This window comes from Nipponia nippon, unplaced genomic scaffold, assembly GCF_047370975.1.
Source record: "Nipponia nippon isolate SJK-2023a ecotype South Korea unplaced genomic scaffold, ASM4737097v1 scaffold_1, whole genome shotgun sequence".
NCBI classification, from domain to species: Eukaryota; Metazoa; Chordata; class Aves; order Pelecaniformes; family Threskiornithidae; genus Nipponia; species Nipponia nippon.
In genome coordinates, this window is record NW_028262290.1 from 156972141 (window position 1) to 156997680 (window position 25540).

General features: G+C 35.2%; 1 protein-coding gene across 1 annotated transcript in view; it reads left to right on the plus strand.

Moving 5' to 3' along the window:
- PTPRN2 (protein tyrosine phosphatase receptor type N2) overlaps positions 1–25540 on the plus strand; it is a 670971-nt gene that overhangs the window by 295122 nt on the left and 350309 nt on the right. The window contains exon 11 of the mRNA XM_087729958.1: positions 13262–13341. Within this exon, the coding sequence (XP_087586084.1) occupies positions 13262–13341 (80 nt within the window). The remainder of the gene's footprint in view (positions 1–13261; positions 13342–25540) is intronic.

The following is a 25540-nucleotide window of genomic DNA, read 5'->3' on the forward strand; positions in this document are numbered from 1 at the left end:
TTGTCCTTTTCTCTGAAAAAAATAGTTTTAAAGGGACTGCTTCACAAATACATTGCTACCTTTAGTTAGTTTTGTCTGCAAATATCTTTCGTTCTTCCCTGTATTTTTAGTTTTTTCCTGTGCTTTGGAGTTTGGTAAGTGAACAATTGCTTTTGCTATGGATTCTTACTGATTCCTGTGTTAGTTCTTGATTAGTTGATGCATGGTAGTAATCAGCTTATCTTATCTTCTCCCCTTCACAATCCTGCCAACTTTAATGGATGGTCTGCAATTCACAGTACAGCCTCAGGCTTGGCTCCCAGAGCATTCAGTCCACTTCTGCAGTTGGTTTGTTGTCAAGTTTGCATTGACATAAACTTTGCTCACCCTGTGAAGCAAATGAGTGGGAATAGATTTGGGGAATTCATAATTAGAAATATTTCAACGTTAAAGAAAAGATCCAACATGTTAGCTGTCACTTGTGGATACAGCCTGAATCTTTATGGAAGCAATAGTTATGCTTAATATGTTTTGTTAATGGTTATGTAGCTGTCAAATAAATTCTATTATTTCTTATTACATCATTAGAGACCATTAAAAGGATATTAGCATGCTGATGTAATTATGCAAGCAGACGTAAAATGACTATAGTTATGATTTTATAATCTAATTATGGGTGTCCAATGCCCCTGGTGATTGATTGTTGGACTGGTATCATGGATTAAAGTCAGATGGGTAGCAGTGTCAGGAGGGTTTGTATTTATTTAAAAAAAAAAATTACCACTCCGCAATATGCAACATTGACCTTCTCCATGTAATTACAGTTCTTCTCATGTTATAGAGTAAACTTACACACGAGATATTATGAAGAAAAATCTAAATATAATAAAAATACTAAAATCTGTAAGCTAAACTGTGAGGATAGTGGAAAGGACACTCAGAATCTATAGTCAAATCCATTAAATTAGAACATACATGACTCATTTGGTTTCTGATGAGAAAAGAAATTATTTCTGAATTTGTATTTAATATTCTCATACTTGGCATATTTATTAAGAACATTGATAGTGGGAGTTTCAGCTCTAAGCTCAGCTGAATACCTTTTTTTGGAAAGAAAACAGATTATTCTGATTTCATAGTATTTCAGACTGCATATCCTACCATTCTCAGCCTCTAGTTAAGAGTGAGATTTTCAGCTGAATATTGCATTCTCTGATGGATGCTGCAGTAGCACTGATTTTTTTCTTTTCCTTCTTATTTCTCTCTTTAGCCTTATATGATTTTGCCTGTTGCCATTGAAGATCTCTCGCTCTACGTGTCTCTTTTCCCCATTTTTTTCTACTGCTTTGGTTTCCTCCACCCATTCATCTTAATGGGCATCTTTGTCATTTTTGCCTTCTAACATACCTAAACTCAGTACTCAAAGAACTGTCATTTCAGGAGACGTGATAACTTGACCAACAAGCGTGCCCATTTCTGCATCTAATTTTCCAGTGGAAAACCTGTAGCAGAGCGCTCTATATTCATTCCATAAAATGACATTAATCTCTATCTGTTGCTGTTGTTTTGAAGTGTAATAATAATTGCCTATATAAGCATATAATCTCTATATATAATATTGGGGATGAAAGGATACTCATGCTAATACAAATAGATTTTTCAAGTTGAAAAAGCTGCTTCTTATTATCTAATATAATGTCATGGATTGCAAAGCCATAATACTTAATCAATATTCCCTTATCATGTATGGTTAGTTGCATCTATATTGTACATCCAAACCTAAGTTAGAAGACCAAATCACTGATCTTTCAGAGTCTAAAGCTAAAACTCCTAGGCCTTGGGTTGGTTGTTCAGCTTTCACGTGACCGCTCTCCCTACCCACACTGAGACTAGAGGTGAATTCAGTGTTTTGAATAGTTTATTGTAAGAAAAATGAAAATTCAAGTTAACTGAAGGTATCTATGGAAACTGTATGGAGGCTTCAACTGAAAAATACCTTCCAAAATTTGTAGCAGCCACAGCAGTGTGGTTTGACATTTTGAAAATAAAATATTATAATTTTTAAATTCAAAGTAATGACTAGTTTCAAAATTTAACTAAGTTTGGCTTATAAGGAAAATGCTTTTATTTTGGTGATAAGAATAAACAAAAAATTGATTTTGGACTGAACTTAAGCCATTATTGTCTTTTTTTTGTTGTTGCTGTTGAACTGACCAAAACTATCAATCTTTCAGTAAAGACTAATTATAATCTTGAAATATTTGATCATATCTATGTATTTTTTACAGGCCTCTGTCTTATTCCATATGCAGGAAATAAAATGCTCCGTTAATGAGCAGCTCTTCAATGTTTCATTTTATTCTCATTGTTCAATATGTGGCTTCAGGATTTGTTTCTTGCACATTATTCAAATCCTGCTTTGAGGTCAAAAAAACCCATTTCTTCTTGTTTTGTTATGTTTTTTTTCCTATGGTGCTCTTCACTACACTATCAAAATGCTTGACAAACATGAATTGATATTGTTAACTCACATGAGATATGAGGTATTATTAGGACCATACAAAGCTGGAGTTATGCATGAAGAGATTAACATCAAAGCATTTGCTAATATGAGGTGTCCAGTCTGATGTCTCAGAGTATAGTTTATTCAGCCTCTTCTGTAAAGAACTTCACTTATTGAGACAGAGATCCCATTGGCTTCAATTATCATTCTGAGTGTTCAGCAGTCCCAGAAATCAGCAATCAGTTTAGACAATGCTACCTGGTCTGTAAAAAAAAAAAAAAGCACCTGAAATGACTTGGCTTCAAATGAACTGAGTCTGAATCCAAATCTGAGGCAGAACTGGATGGTACCAGCAGAATTCAAAGTAACGTTAGGACCTTTACATCTTTATAGTTCCATACTTTATTCGCAACATACTTCCTGAAGTCTGATAAAAATGAAGTTGAGGCCCCTGAAAATATTGGTCTTCTCTACTACTTGACCTCCATTCATCCTTGGATGTCAGGGATCCTATTGAAAAAACACTTTGAAAAGAAAGACTGCATATCTAGATATGAAGTAAGTCAAGATTGATTTTTCCTATTATCCTGTAGTATGTCCTTAGTGTCAACTGTGTTTTTTACATTTTTTTATGTAAACAGCGATCTAACAAAAGCTTGAATTTGGAAGGCTTATCATGAGGACAGCTACAAGCACATTCTTGCCATACGTCAAATCTCTGTTTTCAAGTAATGGGGTTAGAGACACTTTCCACCTCCTTTTCAAAGAAAAGGCCTTACGCAACCAAACAATACCTATCACTCTCCTTGTTCTTAGGAAGGGCTGAAATGGTTGGGCTGGAATAAATACAATTTGAAAAGCCAGCCAACCATCCCAGTGAAAAGAACTTGAACTGAGGAATATGTCTGAAAATCAAACCAAGTGGTGAAAGTTTGGAGAAGATTTAAACACGTTCAAATCGGAAGTGTTGGGCAGGCAGACTGATGAGTGAAGCTCCCAGCCTCACCTATTATGAACATGTGCATTGGCTGTAGTCTCCTAATCATGCTATATAGGTTTTGTTCATGTCCTGTTATTTTTCTAACACCTGAAAAACTCAATCAGCCAGTTAATCATATCCAGTCATCCAGAACCTAAACACTGGAACAGTACTTGTTATTTTCACTTCATCATGCTGATGGATTATGACATCCGGTATATGTACGCTCTAAATGCGAACATCTCAGGAAATTATTGGTAGCTTGAGAGACAGGGTAGTGTGAGGGAGGATTATTTAACCACGGAGCAGTAATGGGACAGGTAGCACAGTGTCTTGTTAGGTTTGTATCTGCAAACTTCCCTCTACTGTACAGATTCTCCATGATTCCTTTCTCCTTGATTCAGTGCAATTAATGTTTTCTTATGTTGTATGTTGAATGCTTGTGGATTAATAGTCTTGCAAAGTTTTTTCTAGATTGGCAGATTCTGGATTCTGCCATCTATGCCATTCAGATTTACTGAGAGGAAAGTTCTAATATTGTACTTATGAAAAAACATATAGCCCATCCTGCTCTCCTTAAGGCGCTGTAGTATAAACTAGCAAAAGATTGAATTTTTAGTTCCATTCCATTTATTGTCCAGAAATTAAGCAACATTTTTGTTTCAATTTGAACTGTGCTATACTTGGTCTCAATAAAAAGATATACCTTTCAAAAAAGTTGAGCAATATTTGTCATCTGTTTTTTTGATTTTAAATAACAAACCAACAGACTAAGGCTATTTGGCATAATCTTGTTTAAAATGTTATAAAAGCACAACTCAGAAATAATGGAACCACTTTTATTCAAACTTGACTTCTTCCACAGATTTAATGAATCTAGAAAACAAATTGTCTGAAAAATGTACTACTGTAACTCATTGCATGCAGGCTTTTATAAGAAATTACATTGTGTTTTCTGGTACATATTGTCTTATTTGACAACTAATTTATAATATAAAGATACATCAGTTTTTAAAGAAATGAGGATAAGGAAACAAAAATAAGGTGAAAGTGTCAACTATGCATTCCTTTACTTAAAAATGAGTGATTTCTCAACCTTAGCATTACATTAGTCTTGTGGCTTTTTCCCCTGAGGTACAGTATATGTTGTGTGCTTTTCTTTAATAAATGTGCATATAACCAAGATCATTTTGCCTTCTCCACTGTAACTTTCCTGCTAGAAAAATATAAAAATACATTAAAATAACAAGAAGGATTTTGGCCTGCAGCATTTTATGAATTCTAGGTGACAAAACAGAAAGACCATAAAAATCTAGGGAGACTCTGATAAATAAAAATGTACGAAGTTTGTCTTTCTATTACAACATTTCATCTCATTAAATCAGAGGATTTGCACCTTTGTAATCAAAAGCAGAATGAAATCCAGTGTTACTGATACATTTCCATGTACTCATAGGTCCCTACTCAAGAGAAGGTTTTTACAGATAAGTGAGCTTCAGCAGTTTATCTATCTATTTTTAACTTCATATTTCTCTACTACTCATCCCTCTGTGTGACTGAGAACGCCATCATATTCCTTTTTTAATAAAATTAAAGTTCATAACATTATAGGGTAGGCAGGATATACTCCTTTGTTTCAAGCAAGTCACTGAATATGTGCCGTTGCATTTAATTTATATAACATTTCACATATTATTAGCAGGTAATCATTTCCATTCTACAGATGGGTAAATTGAAACTCAAAAGAGTTTGCTTGATTTTCCCTAGGATAGTACAGAACTTGGTGACAGATATGAGAATAGAAACAGAGAACTGTGATTCTCACTCTTGAACTAAAGCTTGGTCCACAAATAGAATAACTAATATTAGAAATGGAAAGATTATCATGTAGAGATTTGTTTAAAAGAATAGTCCCTTATAAGAATTATACAAAGTTAATCTTATGTCTATGCCTTTCTTGGTCCTCCTAGCCTTGGCTACCTGATTCTCCTACGTACACAAACACACACTTATTTTCTCTCTCTTTGTCACCTGGATGGATGGATGGATGGATTGCATGAATATTACAGACCTGGCCAGTAAATATTGCATATCCAGGCCTATGAGCTGCACCACAACCTGCCTGTGGAGGCGCTTGTATTCCTTAGGATCCATAAAGGCAGCCGGAGCAAATATACATCTGTAGGAGTGACAGAAAGAGCCCAATAAATTCCACTTGCAGTGCCTCCTTTGCAAAGTAAATGTCTCCCTCACAGCTGGCAGCAGAAGTTCAAGAACAAATCTTCTAGTTGCTCTCCTCAGAGCTAAAGGAGAAGCCAACAGGTTCTTAAGAGGGCAAGCAGGAGGGCTCTGGTTGTAGCACTTAGAGTTTTGTAGCTTTTTGAATTGAGACTGTAGCAGAGTTTGGGTTTTTTTTTTGTCTTTGGTTGTGCTGCCTAATCCTTATCAAAGAAATTTGTGTCCTGTCTGGCTCCTATCAAAGCTGTGAGCATGCTGAACCTTTACCTCTGCAAAGTTCCTGACACGTCTCATGCTCTTCACTAATTATTAAAGTCACTTGTGCAAACTAAGCATAAGGTGACTATAGTCCCAGTAGACAAATTTTGCACGTGATTTCAACAGACTCTATTAACAAAACAGGTGTGCAGAGGGTAAGTAGACCTGAAGTCAGTAAAATACATTGAATGCTTACTGGCTAAAAATTAAAACTGCCTGCTGTTTGTGTACCAGGCAGACTACTAAAAGGTATAAAGAAGAAGAATGGAAATATAAATAGAATACACTTACCTTTTTTTTTTTTTTTAAATGACATAACTTTTTTATCCTTTAGCTTAATCTTTGGGGAGTAAAAGAAAAATCACTGTACATTTAAGCAGCATTTTGAGACCATTTTCCCCACTCTCTCAGGTTCCGAACACTCTTTTGCTGTAAAAAATTATAGCACTTGTATGGTTTGTTCTTTTAAATACTGTAATTAAGAACCTTATTTGCATGGCAGGCAAAGCTGGCAACTTTCATGTACTCAGCATGGTGAAAATGTCAAGTTTCATGGCTTGTGACAGATTAATAGAAAAATTATTTTAAAACTCTGCAAATTATTCATAGATATTGAGTAATCATCAGAAGTTGCATTTTGTGAAGAATAAAAATAGGACAAATGGAGTGTAGCATCAATCTCTAAATTGAGCGTTGTCTGTTTTTTAAATCATTTAAATTGTAGGCTTAGCAAAATAATCTTCACCTAAGATGAAGTGAGTTGTAAAATCTTTACTCTTTCATCGTCTTTTGCACTGTAAATTAGTATCAGTGTACTTAGCATAATTTTGATGCATATAGATTAAATGATTAATATAAAATTAATGATTAATGTAAAATAATTAGAAGTCCATCATTTAGTATTGGTTGGTATCAGAGACCCACCAAACATAGACTGCTGCTGTTGGAAAGCATCCCTTTCTGGACCAGTCATCCCTTTTCTGTGACTTTACTCTTGAAATTATTTTAATGACAGTAGTGTGTCAGTCAGAATATATTTCATTATTTGGACACCTTGTAGTGCCCTCTTCTCTCCCCCTAAAATGATGCTCCCTGAAGTCACTCCACAGCGCTGATTGTTTCAGGGGGAGAGAAGAGGGCAGTACAAGGTGTCCAATTAATTACCTGATCTATGAAGGCTATAGATGTAGCTTGCAGAGGTAAGTCTAAGCTGCAACCATCAAATCCAGACCTAAGATTTGTTTCCATATAGTTACATTGGCAAGATGTGAAACTGTCAATCTATCTAATCTTTGTGGTCTGTTACACCTCACCTAGCCGCATGGTGTAAACCACTCTAACAAAATGTAAGTGGTGATAGAAAATCAGCCACTAACTGGTGAGCACTGCAATTAATGTCTTTCTCTTAGCAGGGATTTTGCTTTTTCATCTTTAGTACTTGGTCATCGTCAGACATAAGGTGTGATGTTAGTACAACAAATCTTTAACTTTCTCTCTCCATGCTAGCTATATGTTTAGTACAGGACCACATTTCTGTAGACAATGTTGCAAACAAAGAGTTCATGCTTAGTGTATATAAAGGATATAAATATGAATAGATAATGTATTTTCGGCTGTATTGCAATATGTTGTGGAAAACTGTGTGTCATTCTGCAGTTTAAGGAGCATGTTAAGAGTTTCCAGAGAAGGGCTCAAGAAGCTCAATTTGCTAAAACAGAAAAAGATTTTTTAATTGATCACTTGCTGTAAGTACATACATGTCAATAGAAATATGATAATACATACAGCTGCACATTGACATTTGTTCAGTTCAGGTGCAAAATGAAGAAAATCTTTGAACAGTAAAGATATTAAAGAGTGAAAGATGTGTGCCTTTTTAGTATTAAGTCTGGGTGATGATCAATATTCTCTACTCAGCAGTTCAGGGAAGTTATTTTGTAGTAGGTTAGCACAATATGTCCTTCACAGATTTCCTGAATCTTTGAAGTTTAGTCAGGTACCTGCTTATGTAATATAAATAGAGTATGATGCAATGCTTCACAAAATAAATTTTGGTCAATATTTTTGGTCAAAAATGTTGGTGAAACCTGAATCAAGTGGTCAATGGATTTATAACTGGTCTGAGTGACAGAAGGAGAACAAAATAGCCAGTGTACTCTTCTTAATCCATTTATGTATTATATGACAATGACCAGCTGCAATTTTCTGCCTTTGCTTTGCTCTGTAAATCACGTCATATAAACATACTGTGTTACAAAAATGCCTCTTTTAATCACGTGCTTTTTCCCATTAATTTGATTTGACATAATTATGTTATATACCTATAGATATAAAATATATCACACATTTACAGCAGTATGAGCATTTTAATTTTTCCAAAGTTGAGAAGGTGAAAAGGAGGCTTTAGTGCAATATAAACAATGGACTTAAGCTTCAAATTCCTACACACAGTAAGCACAGAAATGTGTACACATTGCAAGTCATTAGTTCAAGCCCACCAAACATTTCCTGAGACAATTACCTTCGCTGCTATAAAATTTACTTTGCACAATCCTCTGGAGCATTACTAATTGCTTTTCTTAACCTCCAGAGATTAAAGGATTTTGAAATGAACATATAGACAAGTAGCGACTCTAATTTCAAATCTAAGCTTTATTAAGGCAAGCTCTGTTTTATGAAATAGGATCATTAAGAGAATGTTTCATGTTGGAAATATCCAATCCTAATCTCATCTTCCTCCGGTCTTGAAAAATTGCACTTTGCCTGTATTTTTTTAAAAATGCGGTGCAACCTCAACTCATTTCCATCTGGCATCAGCTCTATGTCTCATCTTCAAGAATACACATAACCATGTTGGCACTTGTTTCTCAAATCCTTTTCCACTAGGGGGTATGATAGACTGTGACTGTATTTCACAGTAAACCTTCTGTATGATATTGTAATACTAAAGTATACACACATGAGGGAGAAGAACAGGCATGAAAAGCTTGGTACATAATTTATGGAGATTTAAATCCTGTCATTCATAAATATAATTATAACCTACGGCTTGAAAGTGATATGGACCTCACCATATTGATCATGCTCCAGCTCTGTTTATTCAGATCATTCATTTGTTGACAGGCAAAATATAATAAGAATGTTGTTAGTCAGTAAAACAATTAATGAAAGGAAATACTTCTATTTTACACAAAGAATATTGTTTGTTTCTGTGCATGTTGTGCACTCTCCCACCTTCAGATGGGAAATATAAACCCAAGGGGAGGGGATATTATTAAATCAGCAATCAACCTTCAAGTCATTTTGGTATAAACACTGTAATTATTTCATCTCTAGTAAACAAAATATAAGACAACAGCACATAAGGGTGACAATTTGCAATATGCTTTGAATGTCTTTGTTAAAAAAAACCTATTATGGCTGAAGGCAACATTATTGAAATTAAAAAAAAAACCAGAAGTTGTGACAGCCAACAGAGGGGGTAATTAGTCAGTAAATTTCAAGTAATAAATTTAGCGGGTCATTGCAACAGACATTACATTTTGCATGGGGAGAAGTCACTGTTTATTAGCCTTGAAGTCAGACCTGCTTACCTTTATTCAAAAAAAGTCACAAGAAAGTATTAGAAAAAAATGATGTGTGATTGTAATAGTGTAGTCCAGATGCCTTCTAAAACTCACAATCTTCTCTTATTTAGGTGGGTGTAAGTTCACTTATGTCAGAAGAGTCTACTACAAATCTACATAGGTGTAATTGTAGTAGCATACAGCTTGGGGGTAAAAATAGACAAAAATCTGATATAAAATATTGTCTTTCTAGATTAAAAGTGTTACTACCCAATATTTTTGTCTCAGTTGCAGCAGACGCATGTCTCAGATGGAGGTTACATTTCAGCCTGGGCATTGTGGTTTCATTTCTGACTGCTTTCCCCTCCGCAGCTGGCTGAGTGCTGGCGTGATGTAACCTGCGAGCCAGGAGGGATGCCTCTGCTAACCAGCAGCACCCTCCCGGATCTGTGGGAATGGTTTCTTTGCAATTCATCAGGTCATAAACAATCGTGTGCACTTCAGTGAGCCTCCGTATTTAGAGTGATGTAAAGACAATTGCCATTAATATTAGCTAGGCTTCAGAGGGTTTGACAGCTGCATGAAAAAGCAGTCTCATCTATCTAATTTAAAGTTCCTGGTTAGGAAGTATTGGGGTGCATTTTATACACCTTAGAACCTTTCGCCAGGCTGGTTACCCTCTTGTTAAAAAGTCTTTTAAAAAATATTTTGCAGTCAAATAATTACTGGTTTTGTTTAAATGTTCTCATCCAACACATAATGAACAGCAAGGAATTCCCCAAAGGGCATCTATTGTTATTGAAATGTTTATTTATTGAGTGCTTTTGCCAGAAGCCCCCCATGAGAAAGATCTCATTTTATGAGCTCCTGAAGCAGTCAGTTCCCAAAACATTGAGCAGAAATGCAATTTTGACCAAGTAATCTCAGGGTCTTTTGTTTGCTTTTAAATAAACAGCAGAATATCAATGTGCAAAAAGTTGTGACAAGAGCTGTTTTATTTTCCGTATTGTGTAAATATTCCTAGTGAAGCTATGCTTATGTGGTGTGGTGCTCAGGTGATTCCTTATGTTCAAGCATTCAATTGCTACAGTAGAGAAAAACAGTATCTCACATAGCAATATATGAGTGGGTATTTTAAATGATTCTGAGATTTCTTCTTTGCTGCAAAAGAACGGTGTTAGCCCAATATCATCCCACTTGCATAAGGAATTTCCCCCCCCCCCCCCCCCCCCCCGTTTTTTCATCTTTATTTCCCTACATTTTCTCAGCAGCAGCGAGGAGAAATGACAGTGCTTGTGGCAATGCATACATGGGCACCACTCGGATCCTGTCGTGTTCCTGGATTATCCAGGTGGAGTCACTAGAGAATGGTGCGATGATCCCTGCCAGGCTTCGCTCCTCTGAAGTCCCTGCCTTTCACTGCCTGGGCTGGATCACTGAAATGATCCAGTTTTAATCTCTGTGGTTTTACTGATGCCATGAAGTGCATAGCTGCAGTGAGTGGGGCAGGAGGATAGTTGAGGGGGCAGTGAGCTCTGGGCCAGAGACAGGAGCAAAAAAGCTCAGGCAAGGGAAGGAGGGGAGGAAACTTTTTATGCCTTTGCTGATAAAGCCGAAGTGTAACTACACTGTGCTTGAAAGTTTGCATTGGTTCCAGTTTCTCAGCTATAATGAACCATATGATTTGGGGGGAGTATCTAAAGTTATTTTTTTTCACCCTATCTTTGTCATGGGACTGCTATATACCAGGTTGGTGCCTGCTTCTATTTAAAGTAGACTTCTAATTACACTGTAAATGTCTGAGCAGCCAGAGAGGAATCATCATTTCTCTTAGGCTGGCAATGCACAAAGAAGGACAGTGCAAGATTACTTATATTCAGTGTATGGTATCATGAAACTCCCAGGTGCCTTTTATGGTTGATAATCTCAGCATTAGTGACAGAATTGGAGAATGGCCTGAATTTTTGTAAAGCAGTTAAATAAAATATACTTTGCAATAGTTCAGTATTACAATGTAAAATATTATTTAAATGATGCTGATAAATGCTTTGTAATTACCTAACATTATTAAAATACATTTCTAGTACATTAATGACTTGGCATCTGGAGTGTCCTTTAGCAATAAAATCTCTGTTTTCTCCCTCCCCCCCCCGAGTATTTAGAGAAAAATGATTGATTAATGACAGTTCCTATTAACTCCAGAATGAAATGTGCACAGTGCATCCTTTGCTAGTAAAAGATTGAAAGGATGTTTCTTAGTCTTACTCTGATTCCCTTTGTGACTTCAAACCAAAGTTTTATGGTCAATAATAGTTTTTTTCTTCCTGAAATGGAAAAAGTTTAAAGGTATTTCTGTCTGGGATATAGGTGATGCAATTAAGCACACTTCATAAAGTGCTTTCTGTTGTATGAATGCAAATTATTAACATGTTAGTAAAAGAATAATTTAATACTTCATTTCAAGCCCTGCAACAAAAATATTTTTCAAGTTATTTTTTTTATGCAGCAGTTTTTCAGACTTCATTCTCTCATAAGCCACAGCTATAGAAGATCAAAGCATGTCACATGTATGGTTCCAGCCAGTGTACTTTACCATTTAAGCAGGGTTGTTATTCATACTATAAATGTAATTCTTCTCACTGGTTGTATGAATAATAAAAATCTAGGAACTCATATACTACATAGTATGTAAGTTAACTTTTATAATAGTGCCAATATACGCCTTTGTTGAGCCCTTGCGCTCTTCTCCTCTGTAAATTATTGCATTATAGTATCTACAATCTCTTGGTACCTGGAAATTTTCTTCAAAAGTACATTTACTATATTTGTGTGTGTGTATTTTTCTTATGTTTTTCATATATATGTACTTTAGTATAGTTTTAAGGATATCAGAACTGAAATTTCTTTATTCCTTTCATCAAATGTACATGTAAATTGGTTATTATTGGAATGGATGGAGAATGAATGCAACTTTACATATACAGATTTATTTTTATTTAAAAATGTACAATGAAAAATTTTTGTGAAACCCTGAATACTTAACTCTACTGTTCTTCATCTGGCTAATCAGTACCTTCCTCTGTAAATGCCTCATAGATTTTAATACCAGAAAGGACCATCAGACTACACCCAAAAGGTCACCACAGAGTCAGTCATTTCCCTTCATAAGTTATTCAAAGAGGTGACTACCTCTGTTGTTGAAAGATAAATACTTTGTGGTATCTTTCTGGTCAAAATCAGCCATTGGATCAGATATGTCCAAAATCTTTTCCCCACGCATGTTCTTGTAGAATATGATCAAGCTAAATATTCCAAGTTTCTTTATTGTCCCTCTGACTTACAGTCATGACAACAGGACTAAGCTTGTATAGAAGTTAGGCATATGAAATTTGAAACTACATGTAATCTTCTTTGGATGCTGATTTCCAGTGATGGTTTATGCTGTACTTGGGAGAATAACAATTTCAGTGCCTCCATTTTGCCATTTTCATAATAGGAATAGTATTTACAGGAGTGTTCTGAAGTTTAGTTAATGTCGTTGAAATTCTTTCAGACAGGCACAAGATACACACAAGAAACCACAAGAGGTATAAAAATGTATGCAAATGTAGCTAATGAAGCAAAAGGAAGAGAGCTAAATGGTGTCTTAATAGTTTCTCCTTAAAAACCTATTTGATAAGCAATATTATGCCATGTCTCTTGATTATGAATCTTAGTTTTTTTAATAATCTCTTCCAGCGTGCTGGGACCAGCTGTGACCTTCAGAGTGCACTCAAACCTCCAAAACATTTCAACTGCAGATGTTGCCAAAGCAGCAGGTAAGAGTCCTTGTCCTCCATTCCCAAACTGTGACCTCCCAAGCGTCTGTTTAGCGGGCAATAGCACTACAAACAGCACAGAAACATTCCATTCTCCCAGGAAGATTGATATTCAAAGAGGGAGACAGTCGAGAGGTGAGTGGCACATATGGGAAATTGAAGTGTAACATCTCTGAGTCAATTAAAACTGCCTCAGACTTCCTTGTCTGTCGAGGAAATGGATTAAATAGAGACGTATGGTGAAGGCCTAGCATGGTGAAAAACTCTTCAGTGTTGTCATGAACTCATAAAAACAGATTGGTTATTTGTAAATGAGGATGTAATACCTTCACTTTTCCGATACTTTTTTTCAGGGAACAAAAATGTTATTATATGTTAGCCTTAATTTCTGGATCAAAAGATGGTAGAAATATACCTTTGTTGGTGTGCTGTTTAGGCAGTTTCAATGACAAGTTAATCTTAGGAATAAACAATGTATTTCTGGAGCTAAGCTGCTTCTGAATAAGTACCACTGTTCCAAGGACTCCTGTTGGCTTCTTGTCAACTTGGCTACTAACTGTATTATGGAGTTGTTGACTGCAAGAAATCATTTCTGCAAAGTAACTGAATTGGTAACTGATTTTCTTCCAAACTACCCAACTGATAGGTTTTAAAAATTGTGAATGAACAACTTGCAATTTTGCTTGAAAATAGAAACAAAAATTCATTTAGATAAACACTGGTAGCCCAAAACTGTCCATTAACTTCTCCTTTTGCTTCACCATGGATGAATTTAGCTATAGAAGGAACTGGGGTCGTTCCCATGCCAGAATTTTTTTTTGCAGGACCCATTGGAGGATTTATCTCAAAGCATTTATAAAAGAGATTATGAAAAACAGTCCAGTGAACATTTAGCAGTCACCAACACCATATTATATCCACTCTGAGTTTTAAGGAGCTTAAGAACAAAAAGGTTAAGCACTATCAGTGATATGAAACCTTTCACTTTAAGCTTTCTAGTTAACTGGTAATTAGAGAGTAGAAAATGGCATATCATTTTTCTTAAAAGGGTTTAACGTACCAACAGACCATAGATGCGTACTGTCAAAATTAGGAAATTACAATAAAGTAATTACTGAATTATGGGACACTTGAATGTGTATGATTTACCTTGGAAAAATGAATATGGTTTTATAGCAATGTCTTGCCTTGTAAACCTGTTGAATCTCTCTGAAGGGATCACAAACATGGTGCAGCTGGTAAAGCCTGCCTGTGTTGCCAAAGACTTTTGACAAGGTCTTTCACTAGAAGTTTCTAAGGAAACTAATTGTTTCTTAGAATGTGGAATACGGAACACAAAAATGGTGGATCAGTAATTAGTTCAGAGTCAAGAAACAGAGATTAAGAATAAATTATTAGTTTTCCCAAAGGCTAAAGATAGCAGAAAAGTGCAAGGATCTCTGCTGGGACTGTGGCATTCGACATACTTACAAATGAGCTGGAGAAGAGGGTGAGCAGTGTGATGAGAAAGCCTGTTAATAGTACTAATTTATTCACAGTATAAAGGTGAAAGTTGGTCTTAGAAATGCATAAAAACCTTACCAGTCTGAGTGACTGGACTGAAAATGGCAGATGAAACTCATTACAAATTAGTGTAAAAAATGCATATGGAGAAAACAATAGCTTTACATATGAAGTTATAGGTCTAAATAGACCGTTACTGGTCTGGAGTAAGAACTTACTGTAGTAATAGGTAATTTAATGAAAATAACAATTCAGTCTTCATTATCAGTTGAACAAGGAAAGTGTTTTTAAGAATTATTTGGAAAGGAATACAAAACAGAACAATATCATTTGTTCTTGCATAAATCTATCCCTTGCCTGTATTTAAATATGACACACAGTTCTGCTTCTCCTCAGAGAGGTTGGAAACTCCAGTTGAAATGGAAAGATTCAGAGAAAGGCAGAAGGCATGACTGTAAGCATGGAATATCTTCCATATAACAGATGGTGAAATACAGCAGGAATCTATATTTTGGGGAAAAAATTAAGTATGGTATGAGAAAGGTCTGTCAAGCCCAAAGTGGCACTGCGAATGTGGATGAGACTGTGCAGTGGCTTTAACAATGCAAGAACAGATGAAACTGGCAGAAGGCAGGTTCAAAATAAATCCGAATGCAGTTTGTAGCTACGCCTGTTGTGGATAATGAAGCTTACATGTCTTCAAAAATTTAGCAAGTCCGTGGAAACCTTGTCAAGTTCAGGAGGTTCCTGATGTGCCTTGGCCTGTTCCTAGCAAGTCACTCTGAAATGTATAATGCTGTGACTAGTTTATTTCAGCAAAACTAAGTAGTAAGATTAGGGGTTTTTTCTTACCACTAGGATCAAAGTAATTTTTTTCAACTTTCTTAACTTAAATATTGCTGACAAAGTAGGGGGGTTCTGGGGACAAAAAAATGTCATGCCAGAGGAAGTTCTGCAGATTCACCAGCTTAAATTAATCTTTTATACTGTAATATATATATAGTGCATATATATAGTATATATCTACTCTATATATTCATATCCCAGGCGTTTCCTAACTTCTGTTTGTTTAGTACATTAAAATTTTCAAGTTTTTGATGGCTGCAGAAAGAGGTTTGTAGGAGTCTTACATCAGCTCCTCTCAGTATGTCACCATGGCCATAGCATTGTTATAACAAAACCTTGTGTTTACCTTTTACAAAAGAATTGCTCACAGTTCTATCCAGCCATCAAACATTTAAATTAAAAAAGTATCAAATTTTTCCTTTCTAATAATAAATAAGGTTGTAATAGCTTGTCAATGTACTCGCTAATCAGTTAATTTATTTTAAGCAAAATTCTTGCAGATCTCTAAAGCCAAAAATAAATACAGTTAAAAGATCAACAGCAGCATATACTTACATAAGAAGTTTTTCACGCTTTCGTTGTAATTAGAAATTTTAAAAGTCAACAGTGTCTTGAAGAAAAGCATTCCAAAAACTTAATTTACCAAAGGAAACCAAAGCGGAATAAATCAATGCTTCCAGGGTAGATGCAGGTAAATGCGTTACTCCATGGTGTACTGCTATTAGGTAACTTGACATTCATCCAAGAACTCTGAAAGCAGATCTTGTTTACAGAAAATGAATAGACCAAACTGACAGAGGAATTTCACTGTCCGTCACGTCCTTAGAAATGAAAAGAATTTAGAACTGATGTAATCAGATGCCATAGTAATTATGGGAATATAAATTATCCAGATTTGCAAAAGGAATCTATTTCTGCAGCTGTTATGTACATGCACGTCTCACTGATATCCACAGGAACAGTTTCTGTGCAGCAGTTTGATCTTATTACTCATGTCATATATTTTTGTAACCAAAATGGATAAACTTTCCTTGCATTATTTAGGTTTAAATATAGGGAACTATATTTAAAGTTTTCTGTCCTCCCCTGGGGAGTCTGACAAACGTGCAGGTTAGAGAAGGCATGGGACTCTTTAGCAGCTATGCGAACAGATGAATGACTTAGAATATCTACTAAAAAATAGAGGTATGGAAATATGATTAAAAAAATTGTTTCCTATGTTTTCTTGGGAGTTTGACATCTGTTCTTCTTGGTGTGCATGAGACACAGCTTGAGGAGAGATAAACCTCTCTAAAATCCTTCAGCCACTTTCTTGCTGATAAAACTTGTTTTCTAGTAATCCACAGTTCCAATTCTGTGTAAATGTTTTGATTACTTTTTTTGCAGTTTCTAGGGCTACATAATTATATGGGAAAGCTGACAACAAAGTAATTTAAAATCGTGTATAGCTTGCTTTCTCACATTAACAATGCCTTTATTTGCTCTTTGACTACAGAGCAGAAGACGTTTTGCCAGCATCGCATACTTTGACATTCATAATATACAACATATCTTGCATCAAGTAGCTGTCCTCTGGCCTATTTCTGTTTAATAAGTCAGGTTCAATGGTGCAGTGTAATTTCATCTCAACATTTTGAAGAAATAAACTTTCTCTAGACATAGATGACCTGCTCTAGAAGTAATTACACTTGGCACATGACATCATTTAGACAAATGAATGTGGATTTCATTTCTTTTCAGTTTAAAGGTTAGGAGAAATCTGGCAGAGAACAATTATCAGTAAAATGGCTCTATTTATATAAAATTGCAATATAGTCAGTATAGTAATGAGCAATGAGTTTGATTTCATATAGCTTATAAGTACTCCAGAATCCCATTGTTTATACAGACATGTAAAGTAACAGTGATAATTAGCAAAGATGAACCTTATGAAGTTCCCAAACATAGAATTTTAGCATAAGATGGCTGTAATGATCACATATATACTGCACACATGAAAAAGATGTAGGAGAGAAGAGTCTTGTGTACAGACACTCAGCATTGTTGATATCAAATAAGAGCATTTGCTTATCTGTAGCTACAGCCTTTCACTGGTTAGAATCATGCTTACATTTTTTTTGGTATTGTATTAAAATGCAACAGTTTATGTGTTGTAAAAAAATGGGGACAGAAAAGCAAAGGGATGTGCGCATAATGTAGGCATATTAGTGATAGGGGACAGGTAGGACAGCAAAAGGCAATGCATAACCAGATATTAGAGAATTAATAGGTCTTGTGTGCAGGTTCTCGTGTCTAAGATATATTGTGATATACACCATGATGGCAAGTCAGAAATCTTGATTTCATTTTTTAAAATATGAATTTTGAAGATAGAATATCAAGAAAATTTCTTAATTTTTTTTAATTCCCCTAACTTTTAACTAAGCTATTGATTTGGTTTTGGGTTTTGTTTGTTGTTTTTTTTTTTTTTTACTTTTCTGTTGCCCTGCTGGTGAAACCTACCTTTTTACAATGTGTATGGTGTGAAAGATATCATTAATCATGACTTAGGGAGTGGGGTGTTGAATCATATAAGTTTCTTGTCTAAAAATTATTTCTCTGCCAGATTTCTAATTCTGCAGAAAAATGCATTGCAAAATTAATTCTGCTGAAAAAAACCCACAAATGCAAAAATACTATATTATCGTTGAAATTTAACTGTATAACAAGCTAATTGGAATAAAGATACTGCCTTGAAAGTATTGGAATAGATAAAAAGTTGCATATAGAATTCCTTAGCACTTTTAAACAACTGCAAATGATTAAATTTGTAAACTTACATATTTTGAGATTTGACACCTACAAATTTTGGTCATATCCCAGCTGTGATGAAATATCCATGCCAACAAATATTGCAATAGAACTTTTTGACATTGAAACTGAATATTTTTGCTAAAATTGGCAGCTCTAAACAGACAAAACATGATCCTTAGCTTTTAGCATTAAACAATCCTTTTGAGATAAAAAGGGTACTTCAAAACTCTTAGAGTTAACTTACCCTGTCTAGTTTAAGCTGCTGGTGTCTTATTGGTTTGGAGTGGTCCAAGATGTCATAGTTTTAACCTTAATTAGGATGACTGAATGGCTGGTAATATTAGTGATCCTGGATTCAGTTGGTGAAGACAACATTTATGCCTTATTCTGCCTCTGATATGTTTCTTTTGCTAAGCAGGTCTGAGCTGTATTTATAGGCATCAAAACTTACTCTTCTAAATTGTAGGCTTAAATATCTAAATCAGTGGTCTAATTTTAAAGGTTCTTAGTTCCCATCACACCCCACAAATGATCTTTAATGACCTTGGATAGTCAGCAGGCTTGAAATACAGAGTTTTCTGTAGAATGACCAAGAAATTTACATTTCAAAGCCATGTCAGACAGTGAAGCACCCCACATACATTAGCAAAAAAATGATTCCAGGTTTTTCAGCTTTGGAAATACTGGTGAGGAACCTGGCTTACACAGTCACTGCAGAAATCTGTTTATTGCGCCCATTTCTTAAGCACATTCAGCAGAATCACATTTTTGTCAGACATCCAGTCTGGACCCTGTTAAAAAGGGCTGAGACTCTGACATGAACATATTTTGATTTCCTTATAAATTCAGTGCTACAAATGTCCATTATGAATATAATTTAAAAGACCTAACTATGAAAATATAAATGATTGGCTAAAGCTATATTGCTTAGATGCAATTTTTAGCTGTTTCCAGCGATTGTTTCTATTAACTTTCAGTATAATTGAAATATACATTGCAACTTTTAGCAAATCAGATATAAGTCTAAAATATTGCAGATGATATATATGAATATTCTCTTGTATTCATTCTAGTCATGAAATGTAGTCCTCTTTTTATTGGCCAAAAGGGGGCTATCTTTCCCATTTACTGCATAACAGAAATTCATATAATAAAAATCACATTTATGAAATACCTTTATAAAGCTTGCACACCTCTTAATTTTGGGGTCTGAAATTTGGCAAAATGAGGCACAGAAGGAAGATAATTTACTCAACATTAGAGAATCAATGGATGAGGATCTGGTACAAAACTTAAATTGACTATTCATTTCTAGGAACACTGCAGAGGCCCACTCTGCTCTCTAGCTAATAAATATTGACCATACCAACATTGTCAACAGAAACATGGTAACTCTATATTATTATCCAGTATTACCCAGAAAAGTTTCCTAGGAGGTTCTCAGGAGAACAAAAGAGAGATAACTGTCTTCAGATTTATCTTCATATAATATAACTCTGTATCTTCATATAATAAAGCTACATGTAATGTGTATAAGTAAAGAATGTATAAATGTAGAGAAGGGAGACTAGGAGGAGGAACAACAGAACAATGAGGAATAAATCATGAACTGCAAGAATAAGATTATGCAAAGTTTTATTTAGCTATCCATGTATTTAATTAAAATCATATTTAGAATAATTGATATTACTGACTCATGTCTTATGAGCATTATGGTCTTATGGAAGAATTTGAACAAAACCTGGGAAATGTCATTTAGCGTAGTGAGTTTGGAATACTGTGATTTTCTCTCTCTGGTTATTTCAGCTTGTGATCAAACACTGTCTGGTCTTTGTTGCTTTTTAGACCATTGGTGGTTAATTGTTAGAAGTTCTTTGCATAATATATTTCACTGAAGTAAGTGTAATCTAGGAATGTATTATTCCTTGTATTGCTTCTGCTGCTGACATAAGGAAACTTGGCAATGTCCATTGTGTTGTTTTATTAATGGCAACATCCATCTTCTTTTTCGTGGTGACCATCAGCGCAGGAGATATGAGTTCTATATCATCAGAAGCAGGAAACTTCAATTTCTGGATAAAAAGTCTTCCTCTTCTCTAAGAAGTCCTTGTTCTTTCTAACGGGCTATAACCAGGCTTGGTTGTTTTGTTGATTTTTGGCATGAGCTTTGCTTGTCTTGTGAGAAGTCTTAGAAAGATGAACTCTGTTGCTTCAGTCATAAGCACGTCCATGCTGGCATGCTGTCTTGGTTTCCTATTTCTACCCTAGAACCATGAGCAATAATGGTTGTTTTGAAAGCATTCGTTGGCCAGTCATTGTCAGATTCATAATTCAGCTGTGAAGAAGTGAACAGAATAAGATGAAAGTCTACGGATGAATTCCTTCCCTCTATCTAGATTTTTGTAGACCATGCAATTAGATGCCTTTCTCTCTGAGACGATAACAAAGAGTGTGTCTATGAATAATTTGAAGCTCATCTTTGAAGTGAACTGACAGCTTCTGTGTCAGAAACTTTGAACAACGTAGCCAGGAGGCTGTGAGGTCCATGTGATTTCACTTGCTGTTGCCCTGGTTTAAGGAGGATTACAATTCTTTGGTCTATAATGTGAAACGTAAAAGTTTGACAGCACTTTTTGTGTTGCTAGCTCTCTTAAGTCTTTTGGTGCAAATCCTGATTTCTTCTACTCAAGCCTCCTTAGTTCACATTGTCCTTTTTCACCTCTTGACCCCTCTGTAGTAGATCAATTCCCTTTCACTTACTGTATCGTCAAATCTATCTGAAGTATTTTCCTCAAATCCTTCCATTGCTGAATACAGGATGTCATCATATTTTTGAAATATTATTCAGAATCTGAACTGTCTTCTGCACTACCAAATGTCTGATACAATGATTAATGAATTTCTGAGATGGCATTTCCTTCCCACCTTGTTCTTCTGTTGAAAAATTGAGTGAGTTTTAGCATTGGGCGCTACCATTTGGTAAATGTGCCTCAATCCTGAAGCATAGCAAGCATCTTTGGTTATGACTCTTCTCCAGTGACTTCCTTCTAATTATGATATTCATTGCTGTGATTAGTAAGGATGTTTTTTTTTTTTTTTTAACATACACCTCTCTCCTCTAAGAATAACTGCAAGGTATCTAATTTTAGAAAGATTTTTTTTTTTGCTTTAAAACCACTTTCTGTTGTAACAGAAAACTTCAGAACTTCCTTCTGTTCACCTCATAAAGTCATCTAATCTATTCCAGCATAAAGCCCTAAATCAAGCTTCTTAACTATTAGGAACTCTAAAGCTAGTTAATCATTTTATAGAATTGAGGAGAAAAACAAGAGCTAAGTAGCATTCTGTAGCTAGTGTTCTTTAATTAAAGCAATGATGGTTCATGTCATTACCTTCTGATGCCTCTTATTAAACACCCATTCATAGAATACCTGAATCAGACAGTTCTATTGATTTGCAGCTGCTCATGTATTTCGTTAGTTGTTTTTTCTGAAATCTATAGGCAGGCCTATGAAGACAGGTAAAAATAAAGACCTTTATTAAAGTAATTTATGTCATGGTTTAAAGGTTAATATTGATTTTAAAGTTGACTTTTTTAAAGAGTCCTCTGGTAACATAACTAAATGCATTGTAATAGTGAGGGTAGAATTCATATAACCTAGTTGCAGCTGTCTAAATGTTAGGCATTTATTCAAAACTAATTGTCTAGACTGCCTCTACATTCAAAGAGAAAAGACGGATTGTATGAACTGAAACTTATCATAGGTGGCTAAAGGTAGGTGAGAGAAAGCCATCCACAGAAATGTATAGATATTTTTGATGATGGGACTGCCATACATGAATACTGCAGTAAACCCAGGGAGACTGGTTAAAGTCAGGATTGTAGAATTTAGCACAGTGGAAAGCTTTCAGGATATTCCTGTAGTCTCTGCTTGGTAACATATTAAAAAATATTTTTTCTGTTGCTAGATCTCATAAAATCTTCTGGTCCAAATCCTGATTTCTTCTGCTTAGGCCTCCTTAATTCACATTGTCCTTTGGTAACGTATTTAAAGGTCTTTAAGAATTCAAAATTAATTTAAGATTGAGTAAATGCACAAAGATTTCAAGTTTGATAAATATTACCATGTGTAATATTATTAAACAACCAAATATCTGCAGTCAGCTTGTTCACACCTACAGCTATACAAGATGAAACTGTCATGTAGTTGAAGTGCAAAGTGGTTTTCTTTCAAGTCCAAGAAATCTTTCAATACATTTTTGACTATGGAAGTGAAAAATCTTTTTCCATATTAAACTTGCTACATATTTCCTTTCTTAAATGTTTCAAACTGACCTGTACATTTTAAAAGGGCTGTTTTCAGCTGATGTAAATCAACAAATAGCTAGCACTGAGAATGTGTGATTGGAACAAAATGGTATTATTTTTTGTATAGCAGCAGTACTGTGGGGTCCCAAAGTGGACACGGTATCAAAAAGTCCCTATACTAAAATATTTGAGAAGTAAATTTCATTCTAATTTAAAGCAAAGCAAGCAGAAATCTCCTAACCCAAGACAACCTGCTTAATGTCGTATTTCATCATATTATTTAGCAAAATTGCTGCTATTTTGCATTTTTATGATAGGCAACAGATTTTCCAAGAAAATGGAAATATATATGCAATATGGCATGTACAACCATAGTACTTACTTTTCCAGACTCCTTGAAATGTTATAGTCCTTTAATAAAGTTTTATATATTTTTGTGCAGTACACTTAAGAGACTATCTCTGTTCACAGCAGATCCTAAGCATATTAAACCAAATTATTTAGGAATGCTACAGTAAGAAGAAATCTGGTAAGGCAGGTACATAAAAGGCAGCATTTAGATAAAGAATAAGTAAACTGATCTAATATTTTTTGGTGATTATGTACCTTTTTAGGTAAGCATAAATAAAGGAATTAAAGAAACCCTAATTTAGGTCAGATAGTACTGTAACCTAACCTTTGCCTGGAAAAGAACAGTGAGCACATTTTTTTCCACCCGCTAGACAGATTGATTATAACTTTTCAAAATGTGGAACAACAAGATAAACCTAACAATTTTAAACTATGCATGCAGATAAACACTAGGCACTATGTGGAACAGGGGATAATGTTCTATTTTAGTTAGTACAAACAGGAAAATGTTCTATATCTGATGTAACTAAATATCCTATTTTTAATATATTAAATTGGATGATTAGCAATCTTGTGATTGTAAGTGATAGCTTTCATATCAGCCAAATAATATAAAATAGTGAGGGTGCTACTTCAAGGCTCTATGAAAAATAGCTGTTATTTAAAGCACAAGAAAAAACAGAATCAATTACACACAGAATCATCTTAGAATCAGGCTGTCATCCCTTTTTGCTGGAGAAAAACAACATGAAAAGGCACTTCTCCAGAAGCACGGTGTTTTGGTAACAGTGTATAGGGCAGCTGACCCAAACCTGGTAGCAATCTCTTCTCTTGGTAGAACACGATTTATGGGATGACATCTTGAGAAGGAGGCACAAACATGACCTGGGATGAAAGGGCAGGTGGAGGATTTTGGCTGACAAAGGCTTAGTTAGGAGGTCCAGAGGATTCCGGTATCATCTGTCTTGAAAATAGCCACTTGCATGACCTTCTACTGCTGATAGCTCGTGGAGGAACGTATCTGAGAGGGGAAATAATGAGCTCCTGACAGTGAGACAAGGAATTATTTGAGAGCTTTGGGAGAGTTTTTGAAGATAAGAGAAGTTTGTCGGCGGTACTCACAAGGGCACACTTGTCAGCAGTATTCAGTTCTGTATTTTAAAATTGCCTTCATTTTGAGCAGTCTTTCTCCTATGGATTGAAGACTTCAGCAGCTGCTGCTGCTACCTGATAGCCTGCACAATTGCTAGGGAATGTTGTGACTACAAGGCAAGCGAATTGATGTTCATGAATTTTCTTTTCTGAACTATGGTCAAAGAAAGGGTTTTTTTCCTTAGCCTTCCTGAACTCCAGATATCAATTCTGACATGTAAGATAAGATGGAGTCAGATTAATAGACCTCTGATCTTGTTTTTATTTGGAGATGATGTTTTCCGTTGTCTGACAAAAATTGTATGCAGGATTTAGAGATTAATGACCCTTGTAATAATCTGCAAACACTTACTCTTTCTAGTGCTCAGGAAAACATGCTAAATCCCTTTGTTCTCTTTGGAAAATATTTTCTATGAATGTGAACATTCCAGATTAAGAGAGATTATATGGCTTTCTTTTGGCTGAAGTCAAAAGGTGTACTAGATTTAATCTAACCATAGATTTTCAAGAAGTACCTGTAAATACTCTGTGCCTCTATTTTCTTAATTGTCGATCTGAAATGTTAATAGGAAAAAGACTTTTTATGAAAATAAAAAAAAGCTATAACATAAGGATTTTTTAAGATAATTCAGAGGATAGGCAGTATGGTCTTCTATAGCCTAATTATGATCATTCGTTCCTGTGCTACTTCTGCTGCTTTTTTGTATTTTTTTCCCTGGTTGCATTAGTGCAAGAAAATGATGACAGCAGTCGTAAAAATCATTTTGGTTGAAAGATCTGTCCAGTGGGTTATTTAGCCTGTTCCCCAGAATTGTGATGGGATTGGCTGGCAGGAGATCATACAGCTAATATTTGATAGTCTATTAAAAAAAAGAAATACAGATGAGAAAAAAATGTGTATGCCAAAATCCAGAGGGTGCCTCTTGGCAGAGTTTTATAGACACTTTAGATCAGTAACAAAAAAGGTAGGTAGCTACACCCCATTACTCCTTCCTAAACAGCCAGGTAATTACTTTTGGCATTTTGACAAGTGTTTGCTGGAGTGAAGGTCAAAGCTGTCAGCAGAGAAGATCTATGCTAATCTGCTCAGCTGGAGAAGACTCAGGTAGCTAATGTTTTGTAATTAGAAGTTGTGGAAACCAGTTCTCACTGTAGTTTTGTGCTGAGCATAAGTGAACTAATAATACAGAATCATTTCATTTATCATAGTTTATTGACTAAATGGTTGCTTAGGAGTAAGGATAC